The 12,800-nt window shown below is 34.6% G+C and overlaps 1 protein-coding gene across 4 annotated transcripts; it reads right to left on the minus strand.

Annotated features, from left to right (window-relative positions):
- Positions 1–7,829: 7,829 nt before the first annotated feature.
- LOC149261643 (myb family transcription factor EFM-like) lies at positions 7,830–12,559 on the minus strand. Of its 4 annotated transcripts, none has more exons than XM_089422543.1 (6): positions 11,796–12,559; positions 11,195–11,417; positions 10,804–11,090; positions 10,109–10,613; positions 9,244–9,320; positions 7,830–9,154 (listed from the first exon to the last, which is right to left on the minus strand). In XM_089422543.1, the coding sequence occupies exons 1-6, from the start codon at positions 11,796–11,798 to the stop codon at positions 8,606–8,608; spliced, it is 1,644 nt and encodes a 547-aa protein (XP_089278669.1). In that variant the 5' UTR covers positions 11,799–12,559; the 3' UTR covers positions 7,830–8,605. The 4 variants fall into 4 exon arrangements, with proteins under 4 accessions (XP_089278669.1, XP_089278661.1, XP_089278655.1 ...); XM_089422535.1 differs by having other exon boundaries at positions 9,244–9,317; positions 10,109–10,616; positions 11,796–12,555; XM_089422529.1 differs by having other exon boundaries at positions 10,109–10,616; positions 11,796–12,555.
- Positions 12,560–12,800: the final 241 nt, after the last annotated feature.

Below are 12,800 nucleotides of genomic sequence, written 5' to 3' on the forward strand. Positions count from 1 at the left end.
TTTTACTTTAATTTTATAGTTTATTTATTTATTTTTAAATAGATAAAATATTAAAAATAGCCATAATGATTTAATTTTAAAGTGTTTTATTTTGTGATATAAAAGATCTTTTTGGATAAGTGTAAATATTCTAATCATATTTTTAACTATTTAAATTGTTAAAAAGATAAATTTATTTTTAAAAAATAACTAAAATTTAAAAATCAAAGAGTTATAAAGATTTACAATAGAGGGGATGTGTTTTTTCGATACATTATATTATTTTGAAATACGTTTTTTATAAAAAAATAGTTAAGTTTTAGGCATTTTATACTTTTATGAAAAAACAAAAAAATATATTTATAAGTGTTGGGAGGCTTTAAATTATTTATAGATTAGATAAAGAGTAAATGTAAAATTGAGACTATAATATCAATTCCAATTAGAAATTAATTTATGAAGGTAAAAAACAATTTATATATATATAATTCAATTGAAATGTTGATCATCTATGTAAAGAAGTTGTATTAAAGTAGGAATGAACATGAACTCACATCACGAGTTTAGAGGAAGAACTTAGATTGCATTTTCAAAAATATCTCTATATTGACATACAAAGTGATAGAATGTCACAAATGTGTTTGTTGGATTTTTGTGTAGTTGTTGCAACAGTGTTGGAGTCCTAGTAGTAAGGCTCAGAAGAGATTTTGTTAAAGATTCCTCATCATAACTTAAAAATATTTTATTTAAGTAGCCACATAATAATTTTAGATGTTTTTTATATAAGTAGATTGTATATGTTAATATTATGTATAAAAGTGAATGTGAATCTATATATAAAGTAATTTCACATTCCTAAAAAGAATATCATAAAATAAAAATGTGATTGTAAAATTTTTCAAAAATTTGAGCAAACTTTGTAAATTATTTTCAAAAGTTACACATTAATTAAAAGTCAAATATGAATTGGACACAATTATTTGGAAATGAAATTTTAATAAATATTGAGATTTGATGTGTGTACTATTATAACACTTAGTGGAAAATATTTTATATATATATATATATATATATATATATATATATATTATTTGATATTTTATTTGATTTTTAATATTTATAAATAATGAAATTTTCATAAATATTGAAATTTGATGTGTGTATTATTATGACACTTGGTGGCATATAGAAATTTTCTGATTTTTTATTTTTAAAATAATTTTTATTTCTGACAAATTCTATTTATAACAACAAAATAAAAAGAATCTAAAAACTAATGAAATTTAATAATATAATTTTTTATAAATTATTATCATAATATTTTTATACAAGGTTATAGATAAAAGAATGGCTAGCTTTTCCCCCGTTGAAAGCATGGTTATGTTTAGGTACAACATGGAAGCCAAGAAGCTCCCCAAAATAACTTCTAACTCTTGTCTAACCCCCAACTCCACCTCAAGCAAGGCTAGCTTAAGGATGTCTAATCCTGGCAGCCCCCCAACATAGCTTCTAACTCTTGTCTAAATCCCCAACTCCACCTTAAGTAAGGTTGGCTTAAGGATGTCTAATCTTAGCTTGACCATTGGGGGGGTAAAGGAGGAGATCATCTTCGAGAATGAGGATAATATTAAAAATATAATTTACTTTGAAATTTAAGGATAAGTTGTGGGATGATAAAGAGTTAGAGGGAAAAAGGAAGCTAAGGTATTATGAGGAGATGATCAACCCCACTCTTGCTAATCATAATTATCTTTCTATCTTGACCAGTGTTAAGAAGAAAATGAATATTGTAAAGATAAGAATTGGTTCTCATGAGTTTTAGAGTGAAACCAAAGGTTGGTCTATTCCCGAAACACCTTGGTTTATTCCCAAAACACCTTGGGAAGAAAGAATTTGTCCCCCTTTGCGATACTAAGAAAGTTGAAGATGAAAAACATTTTCTCTTGGATTGTTTGAAACTATAGTGATCCAAGAACACTTCTCTCCCTTCTTTTTTATTACAGAAATAAAATATTAAAAAGTCTCAGTTAATAATTATCTTTCTTAAGATTTTATAGACCATATTAGTCTTATTGGATATTAACTACTATCTTTATTATCAAAGAAAAATTATATTTAAAAATAATAATATTTTTAAAATGAAGTACTTGAAAATTTTTATAATTTAAATTATAGTGAAACAAAATAATGGCACCAATACTTATGTGTTATTAAAATATATTTTAATTTAAGTTATATATATCTATATATATAATAGAGAATATTAAAAAAACTAATATTATTTTTAAAATTATTTAATATAAATGTATTTCATTATCAATAATTGATTATGCCTATCACAAAATATTTTATTTTTCAACCTTTTAAAATTTAATTGACCGTTTTGAATTGGAATTTTAAAATATAATATATATATTTTAAAATAATTTAACTTTAAATTTTAAATATTTTTAAATTCTAAAAATCATTTTAATATCAATTTATTATTATATAAATTACTATATAAAAAATATAATATTGTTATATTATATAGTTAAGTTTTACTAGCACAACCCGTTGAGGATGGGTCTCATTAGGCAACCCAAGATCACAGTCAAACCCCTCACGAAGGGTGGTTGTGCTATGTGCTAGGGGCAACCCAAGATCACGGTCAAACCCCTCACGGAGGGTGGTTGTGCTATGTGCTAGGGGCAGGAGAGTAATGGTTGTGATATGTGCTAGGGGCAGGAGAGTTAATGGTTGTGCTATGTGCTAGGAGTAACCCAAGATCATGGTCAAACCCCTCACCGAAGGTGGTTGTGCTAGGGGCACGAGAGTAACCTCACGAACCACACTGCCAAATTTCATGAATCACACTCACACAGTGAAACCCCTCAGAGAGGGTGGTTGTGCTATGTGCTAGGGGCAGGAGAGTAACCTCACAAACCACACAGTCAAACCTCACAAACCTCACAAACCACACAGTGAAACCCCTTACGGAGGGTGGTTGTGGTATGTCCCCTCACGGAGTGTGGTTGTGTTATGTGCTAGGGGCAGGAGAGTAACCTCACGAACCACACAGTCAAACCTCACGAACCTCGCAAACCACGCAGTGAAACCCCTCACGGAGGGTGGTTGTGGTATGTCCCCTCACGGAGGGTAGTTGTGCTCTGTGCTAAAAAAATTCATTCGGCTAAGGGTTGGTGTGGCCCCAATAACTTTAATAGCTTAGATGCCCCTGGAGGATCAGAGACAACTTTACAAACAAACAAAAAATATAAATTTATATCAAATCAATAAGTTAAGATGAAATAATATTAGTATATTATTTTCTCCTTTCTTTTCCATTATAAAAATAATATGTTAAAGAATTTTCATTAATCTCTTATTTTCTTAAAGTTTAATAGACTATATTAATCTTAGTGACCATTAATCATTATCATTATACACATTACTTAATATTTTAAAAAATGATATTAATTATAATTAATAAAAATTTAAAAAATTTAAATTTTAAATTGGAATTTCAAAATGAAAATATTTTACCTAAAAAATAATTCAACACTCTATATTAAATATTTTTAAATTTTAAAAATTATTTTAATATAAATTTTTTATTATATAAATTACTGCACTAAAAAAAATGGAAAAACTATAATATTTTTTAAAAATTATTTTAATATAAATTCTACCTTCAATATTTTTAAATTTTAAAAATTATTTTAATATAAATTTATTATCATATAAATTATTACACAATAAAAAAGAATATTGAAAAAAATATAATAATTTTTAAAATTTATTTAATATAAATTCATCTCATTGTAATAATTTATTATGTACATTACATCATATTAATATATATATATTTTTTAATTTTTCAACATTTAAAAATTATTTACAATGAATAAAAGTTGAAAACTAAAAACTTTTAATTTTAAATTGGAATTAAAAAATGATATTTTATTTTTAAAAGATTAATTCAAGATTCCATTTCATTTTATTATTTATTTTATTGCTAAATTAATTTTTTAAAATAAATTTATTGAAATCTTTACTTTTCAATTTAAATGATACTTTTTCTTAATATTTATTAATATATTAAATAGATTTAAATTTATAATGATTATATGATAATATTAATATAGTTGAGTATAAGATCATATATTAATATAGTTAGTTTTTTTTGTTTGTGTGAAGAAAGATTAGAGGAATCAACAATTACCCAGGTTAAATTCTAGTTGAGAGTTGGGCAAGTGAGACATCAACACTATTTCCAACAATCGATCACGACTTAATAAAATGTACCCATTCAGTGATTTTTCTATACATTGTAGTCAATATCAAGATAATTAGTTAATTATTTTCTTCTTTCCTTTAATAATTTAACAATATATCAATAAACAAAACAACAAACTTATACCACCAAAAATTTGTAATTGACAAAACACACATTTGATTTTAAAACCAATTGTGATTACTTTAACTAAAAACCAAAACCAATTCAATATCTATCATTCATTCAAAATCTATTATTTTACTTATACAAACAAAATCAACGAAACTAACAAAACTAAATCCAAATCTATGATATCTACACTTTCAAATTGTAGTTGTTAAAGAAAATTAAATCCAAATGTATGATATCTATCTCTAAATAAAAACTCACAAAATACAAATTTTAATCAGAGAGACCCACACATAAATATATATTGCTGCAAACCAATGAGATCAAAAAAGATGATAAATAAATAAGCAAACATGAGATGATATACACTTCTACTCCCCACTTATAAACACATTACCTGATTTTTCTCTGGAATGGCCTAGTGTTCAAACGTTATATCAATTACGCCCCATATGTAATTATAAAGGAACTGAGTAAACACCATAGCTTTTGCTTCAACGCCCCCAAATGTCGTCAGAAAAGTTACTATGATTAAAATAGAAATGAAAGGAACTATGCAAATATGTGCTATCTGTGAACTGATCCAGTGAACAAGTTATCAACAAATTGGTCTGAGAAGAAATAATGGAAAACATGCATCAACTATGACCAGGATTTACTTCCATAATATTGCTCTCCATGCTTTCAAATCGATGCTGTGCTTTGGAATGGTGGGTTAATTTTGTATTTATTTTGGCTTGCTGTGGACCTTTTGTATTTCCAGTCTAATCTCATAATCCCTTTATATCTTTACTAGACTACAGGCTCAAAAATGAGTTTGGTTATTTGTTCTGTAATTGTAAAATGTTAATCTTTTTTATCCATAGGAATTAGTGGATTCATTTGAAAGTAATTCATTTCTGTGATTTTCTGTGATTTGGGCTATGCCTGAAATCAAATCAACTGGTTATCACTATAACTCAAAAAATATATCTAATACCTCGTAAGCTAGATGTACCATAACTTATCTAAGTAAGTAATTTATTTGAGTTATTTGAGCTATGCTTGAGATCAAGCCAACTAACTCGAGTATATCTAACAACCCGCAAGCCAGATATACCAATAACTTATATGAGTGAGCAACTCATTTGAATGATTTGGGCTATTCCTGAGATCGAACCCACTGGCTGCCACTATAACTCGAGTATATCTAACAACCCGCAAGCCAGATATACCAATAACTTATTTGAGTGACTTGGCCTATCCCTGAGATCAAACCAACTGGCAGCCCCTATAACTCAAGAATATCTAACAACCGGATTCATTTGAAAGTAATTCAATTATGTGATTTGGGCTATGTCTGAAATCAAATCAACTGGTTACCACTATAACTCAAAAAGTATATCTAATACCTCGTAAGCTAGATGTACCAATAACTTATCTAAGTAAGTAATTTATTTGAGTGATTTGAGCTATGCCTGAAATCAAGCCAACTAACTCGAGTATATCTAACAACCCGCAAGCCAGATATACCAATAACTTATATGAGTGAGCAACTCATTTGAATGATTTGGGCTATTCCTGAGATCAAACCCACTGGCTGCCACTATAACTCAAGAGTATATCTAACAACCCGCAAGCCAGATGTACCAATAACTTATTTGAGTGACTTGGCCTATGCCTGAGATCAAACCAACTGGCAGCCCCTATAACTCGAGAATATCTAACAACCGGATTCATTTGAAAGTAATTCATTTCTGTGATTTGGGCTATGTCTGAAATCAAATCAACTGGTTACCAATATAACTCAAAAAGTATATCTAATACCTCGTAAGCTAGATGTACCAATAACTTATCTAAGTAAGTAATTTATTTGAGTGATTTGAGCTATACCTGAGATCAAGCCAACTAACTCGAGTATATCTAACAACCCGCAAGCCAAATATACCAATAACTTATATGAGTGAGCAACTCATTTGAATGATTTGGGCTATTCCTGAGATCAAACCCACTGGCTGCCAATATAACTCAAGAGTATATCTAACAACCCGCAAGCCAGATGTACCAATAACTTATTTGAGTGACTTGGCCTATGCCTGAGATCAAACCAACTGGCAGCCCCTATAACTCGAGATATCTAACAACCGGATTCATTTGAAAGTAATTCATTTCTGTGATTTGGGCTATGTCTGAAATCAAATCAACTGGTTACCACTATAACTCAAAAAGTATATCTAATACCTTGTAAGCTAGATGTACCAATAACTTATCTAAGTAATTTATTTGAGTGATTTGAGCTATGCCTGGGATCAAGCCAACTAACTCGAGTATATCTAACAACCCGCAAGCCAGATATACCAATAACTTATATGAGTGAGCAACTCATTTGAATGATTTGGGCTATTCCTGAGATCAAACCCACTGGCTGCCACTATAACTCAAGAGTATATTTAACAACCCGCAAGCCAGATGTACCAATAACTTATTTGAGTGACTTGGCCTATGCCCGAGATCAAACCAACTGGCAGCCCCTATAACTCGAGAATATCTAACAACCTGCAAGCCAGATGTACCAATAGTTTATTTGAGTGAGTGATTCATTCCAGTGCATTGGGCTATGCGTTGGATCAAACCAACTGGCTGCCACAATAACTCAAGAATATATCTAACCACCCACAAGTCAGATGTACCAGTAACAACAGTTCTGAACATAGACTTAAATCCCTGATGAGACTCTGGCCCATTGCGATAAGGCTAGAAGGGTAGATGTCCCCTAGATAGAGGTCCACTTTAGTGTGCTCCAGGATACTTCAACCCTTGTGAAGTTACAAGTTATTTGTACACTATCTAGGGGGACATCTTTCTAGCATGTGACTTTGCAAGGTTTTAGGCACCCTGAAGTGGACCTCTAGCCCAAGAATGTCTACCCTTGTAGCCTCGTCACAATGGGCCAAAGTCTTGGACTACCCTTATAGCCTCGTCAAAATGGGCCAAAGTCTCGTCAAGAATTCTAGTCCAAGTGAGAAAATGCAAAACCAACCTCCCATCGATCTCAACCTCAACCCCTTATGAAACATTAGTTATCTGAGCTCTGAAACTGCACTTTGAAGGTCAGTCATAGTGATCTGGCTCCCTAACTTAGGGTATGCCATTATATTTCAGATTTATATATTTTAATGGAAAGTGAAAGAACTTTAAACTGAAAGACTACGACAGGGTTACAGATTTCAAGAAGTGATGCCTCTCATAATAAGAACAGACTTTGACAAGATATATGACATTACCACCGCATTGAAACATATTTGATTGAGAGACATTTAATTTCTCAATCAAATGCAACATTGCAGCATTGACAATTCGAATATTAGAACCTTGTAAACAATTTCCTTCCATTTTTTTAATATTGTCATCCATTTCAACATTCTGCATTGAAAAGCTTCAATGCACTTGTTCACTGTAAAGTTTCATGGTGATTACGCACATGGAAAAGGCAAGTTAATCTTTTTAACTAATATTTCGTTAGAGGTAAATATTAACACAGTTTACATCTTATTTGGAAGACAATTCATCAATCCAATAGAAGAGGCTTGCATTTGAAGTCACGAACAGAGTATGTTATATACTGTCGTCTAAGGCAAAGTGCATGAAGACTGCCCATGACTATCAAAAACCCTTCTTAAGCCAAAAACGGAACGGACCGCACTCAACTGTATAATAGATACAACTACCGATGGAAAAATATGAATATGAATCACCTCAAGAAAAAAAGAGACTCTGTCAGAGATCCCAAACAAAACAGTCAAAATCCTATAAGTCCTTGATGCTCTACACTGATCGATAAATTTATGGAACTGTGTTGTGTAATGCTTCTATGAAACTATAGAAATCTGCCTCCATGCTGTAAACAGAAGCTGCCCTTCATTCTTCCTTGATAAAACTCTGCACTTATATGCTGCTGAATGCCGTCAGTTATATGACCAGTCATGTTGGTGTTGTTGTCATCAGACTTTATACAAAATGAATAATTCCGTTGAGACTTGTTATGGATAAGAATTGGAGGAGTGGAAACCACCGCTGAAAAATGTGGCCTTGTTGTAATATGTGTATTTCAGAAGTTCAATTCGGCAAAAGTGACAAAATGGTAGTTCAGAGAGATGAGGATTCCACTCGACATGCAGAATGAATTAGTGCCAAACACCAAAAAGCCCAATTCCATCTGAAGCCAAGTTTTCCCCGTATGAAAATATGTAAATCAAAAACCTAGAATTTGAGAGTAGTTTCACTACCTCTGCTGTCCTCTTCATCTCCATCTACAGACTGCAGTGGTTGTTTTCTGAGAGACAGACCCCTTCCCATATTTCTTGCCTCCACATTTTTGGCATTTTCTTCTCCTTTCCAACTAGAACTCTCAGATTTTCCATCTTCTCCTACACTTTCCTCTCTGCCACCATCCACAGAGGTTCCCCTAGCACCAGATGACTGTCCAGTTAATTGTAAAGGGCCTTGGGGTGAGCTTAGAGACTGTGAAGGAGTCTGATGTTGTTCACAGTAACCAGGCTGTGGGAGTTGCAGTTGGGAAGACATATTCATCTGAGAATAATGCTCCTGAGGCATTGGTGATTGGCAATAGTGAGATTGTGAATGAGAACTGGTAGTATTTGATACTGTGCTATAAAGTCCTGGACCTTGGTGGGCTGCCACAGCATACTCAGGAGGGACCCAAATGCCTCCAAGAACCACCAACTGAGGTGCTTGGGAAGCTGGCGTTGGTGGAGAAGGACTAGGCCTTCTAGTGTGTAGACGATATTTCTGTCAAGTAAGCCATATGCACAACGGATCAGATTTCCTTTCAAAGGCTGAATTTAACTGTAGATAGAAATAAACCCTAGAGCACAAACCTGCAAATGACTTTTGACTTCGTCGTTGGTGAGCCCATCCACCTTCATGAGTTCTCTGATTTGCTTTGGGGTTGCTACTGTCCAAGTAAACAGGATACAGCATAAACTTTTAAGCACTGAATATATAAATGATAATGACTTTAGTATCTAAAATACAAAATGCGGTGACAAATGTTAAACAAACATAAACACGGTGACAGAACACAAACATATATTATGCCTAGGACCCGTTCCAGTCTAGAACCGATTCTGACTCTGCACATACAGACGTTTGATTCCATAGATCGCAAGCCTTCAAGCAAAACAGACTCAAGAAGACTGTAGGAGGACCAAATTAGTAAATAGGCCAACAATCACATCAGTATCTCAATTTTGACAAGTTATAACTGACTCCACAATCACCAAAGATGTAGTTTCTTGATCTTCAAATTGAATTCCGACATTCCTCCAGTGTTCCATTCGTGCTGTGGTGCCCACTTCAATGGCATGAGTTTGAAAGGGATGAGCCTGGGTGCATATCCCAGACGATAAGGCAGAATAGATACTCAGGTTTGGCAAGCCGAAGGAAGTCCGCACCATGCAGTACAGCCCCTTGGGTGTGCTTCTCAAAACACTTGTGACCAAAACCTAATTGCAGAACTAGAATTAACAAAGCTAAACCAGTCCCCTCAAAAACATCAGCGACGAACTTTACATAACTCTTTTCTAGCGTTCAATCTAATAGGTTTTCACAGAGGCAAATCTTGACTCCAAGACCAAAACATATGGACCATGAAAGTTCCCAAGTGACAACTGAGCATTACCAGAAGCAAAATTCAAACAGTCAAATCAGGGTATAGGCATAAACACAGAAAAGAGTCCTCACCTTGTGAGCCACCAAGCTGTTGAAGAGCATTCACAAAGCGCCTGTGCAGCTCAGGCGACCAGCACCTCCTAGCCTTTCTCTGAGATTGCCCACCTGATTGAGTTGCATTGGATGCAGCTGGAGGAGGCACTACGCAAACAGCTCCATTAGGTTTCGCCGCAGCTTCTTTCTGTGGGGTAGGCACAGTTGTCTCTGTTGGTTCTTTGGATCTATTCAGAGCAGTGATTGTAACATTATTCATGGGCGCAGTTTCATTGCATCTGAATGTCGAACCCACCTCCTGCTCTGCAGACGACAAAGCGAGGTCCGGGGGGGCTTTGACAGTATTAGATCTCGCAGACACAGATGGATTGTTTTGTCTTTCTCTTGAAAACGGTAGGAAAGCTCCTCCAGTTCTCTGCTTAGAATCGGAAAACAGGTTTGAATTTGTGGGGAAAAGCTGTTCTTGGTCAGATCTGAGTTGAGAATCATGCTGCTTCAATGGTTCCTCCGGGGAAGACGTCTTCTGCTGCAGTAAAAAGGAAACAGAAATATTCAATATTTGAGATCGATCCCAATAACAAATCAAAAGCACGATAATCGCAAGCTGGACTAGCATGAACTCTAATCTTTCGTCAATTTCTCTTTTCTATTTTAAGATCACAAACACAGACATTGCAAGGTGAATAAGTATGAACGGTAATCTATTGGCTTACCTCTTTTTTGCATTCTACAGTCTCGGAATTTTGACTCCACAGCTGAGCAGAAACCATCCAGTTTGGCTTCTCACCATTGGCGAATTTCGTTCTTTTTGAATCATTTTGGTTGTTTTCTTGAGATTCATCACCGGATTCATCACATCTTTTCTTTATAGGAATGAATTCCTCCAGTACTGGCCGGTTGTACTGCTCTTCCTCAAATTGAAGACCAGTTTGTTGCGTCGGTCTAGGTGCTTGCACGGATGGTTGGCAGTCTGCTAACTGTTCCTTGGAAGCAGCAATTGCTGAAAATCATCGCATGGTTTGGAGTTTTAGTCATAATCTGTGCTTAAGGTTGAATTTGGTTTTCTCAATTTAAAAACGGGTACAGAGGAAAGAAAATGTTTACCATCATTGAGGAGATGCATGCAATAAGGAAGTTCTCTCTTGAAAGCTTCAATTTTCCTTCGTTCATCTTCCAATCCTTTTAGATATTCATCAAGCTTTCTGGTTCGCTCAAACTGATCGCTCGCAAGATTGATTGCTTTCAACACACTGGAGTATGAAGTTGCAGAGAGTCTGCATTCCAATGTCAACTCTGATGGCGATCCCATCGTCATACACAGATCTGTCTGTTGAAACAAAGGCAAATGAACTCATCAGAAGCTCGCAGAATACATTGTACATAAAGAAACCCACACCATGAATCCTCCATTACAGTTTCTTTGAACAAATGGGTATTCAGAAGATGATCAATGCAGGGAACCCATTTAATCAAAACTCTAGTTCAGCCTCAATGGGTAAATGGGAGGAACCCGTAGAATCAAAACAGGCAATCTAGCCTATCTGGCAATAAAAACAGAATCCAAATGCTACATAGTGAAATACAGATTCTGGGGGGCCAATAAATTTCAATGCCTTCATTAAAACAAGGAATTTCAATCCTACTTTGCTGCCATGATGGATCACATAAACAAACAATGTAAATTCCAGAGAAAATTTACACATACCATGCAGACAAAAAACCTGATATGGCTATAATTTGTTTTGATAAAACCCAGCAGCAGAATCTCAGGGTTTGAGCTCTGAACAAAACACAGAATACAATCAAAATCCGTGATTGATTGAGCCCTTCAACAGAGCAGCCCCAGACTCTGACTCCCCTTCACTGCATCATCATCCATGGATGCATCTTCCTTGGAAGGCAATCCAATCCAAATATCAGAGCGCTTGCAAGGGGGAATAAAACTTTTAAAAGCGTTAAAGGGCTAAAGCATTAGATGGGTAGGCCGACGATGGAAAAACAAAGCAAAGGGGCACAGAAGAGGGGAAATAAAAGCAGAGAACATGTATACAAACTAAGCTGGCATCAGGGCAGATACAAGACAGAGCTTGGCAGATTCTGCTAATGAAGAGCAAGACTCCAAATCCGGGGATGAATATAGAAAATGCTAGAGGACAGATTGGAGGCCAAGATTCCTTTCCAGATCCTTGAAAAAACAAATATGGCTATCACCGCTGCAAGCAAGATTTCGTAAGATGGGATGAATTGGGGTATTGGGTATCTCCACGAAAGACGAGTATTTTACTTGCCCAAGAGCCAAAGACGGCCAGATTCCTCAAAACGAAATGCAAGAATCTTCTCTGTTGAGACGTGGGAGAAAAATAACCAAGAAAGGAAAGGAAAAGGAGGGAGAGAGTATAAGGGAAGGGACCAAGAATATTCTGGTAGCACCAACAGCATATATGTGAAGAACAAGCAACGCAAAACAGGCACAGATGGATAGATAGATAATGATGATGATGACGAACGATTATGATGGGATGGATAAAAAAGCATGGAATTCTTTTAACAGAGGTGGTCAGAAAAAAGGACAGTGAGGGGAGTCGTTGAGGGCATTCAAGGTTGAGGGAAGGTGGTGGTGGTGGTGTCACAGGTGGTGCGGTGGTGGAGGAGATGATGAGTCATTTGAGGAGGCAGAATCTGGTGGAATTCATAGTCGTGTCGTCGCATC

This window comes from Pinus tabuliformis, chromosome 6, assembly GCF_031772625.1.
Source record: "Pinus tabuliformis cultivar Carrire ecotype Pingquan chromosome 6, CPIR1, whole genome shotgun sequence".
Classification (NCBI taxonomy): Eukaryota; Viridiplantae; Streptophyta; class Pinopsida; order Pinales; family Pinaceae; genus Pinus; species Pinus tabuliformis.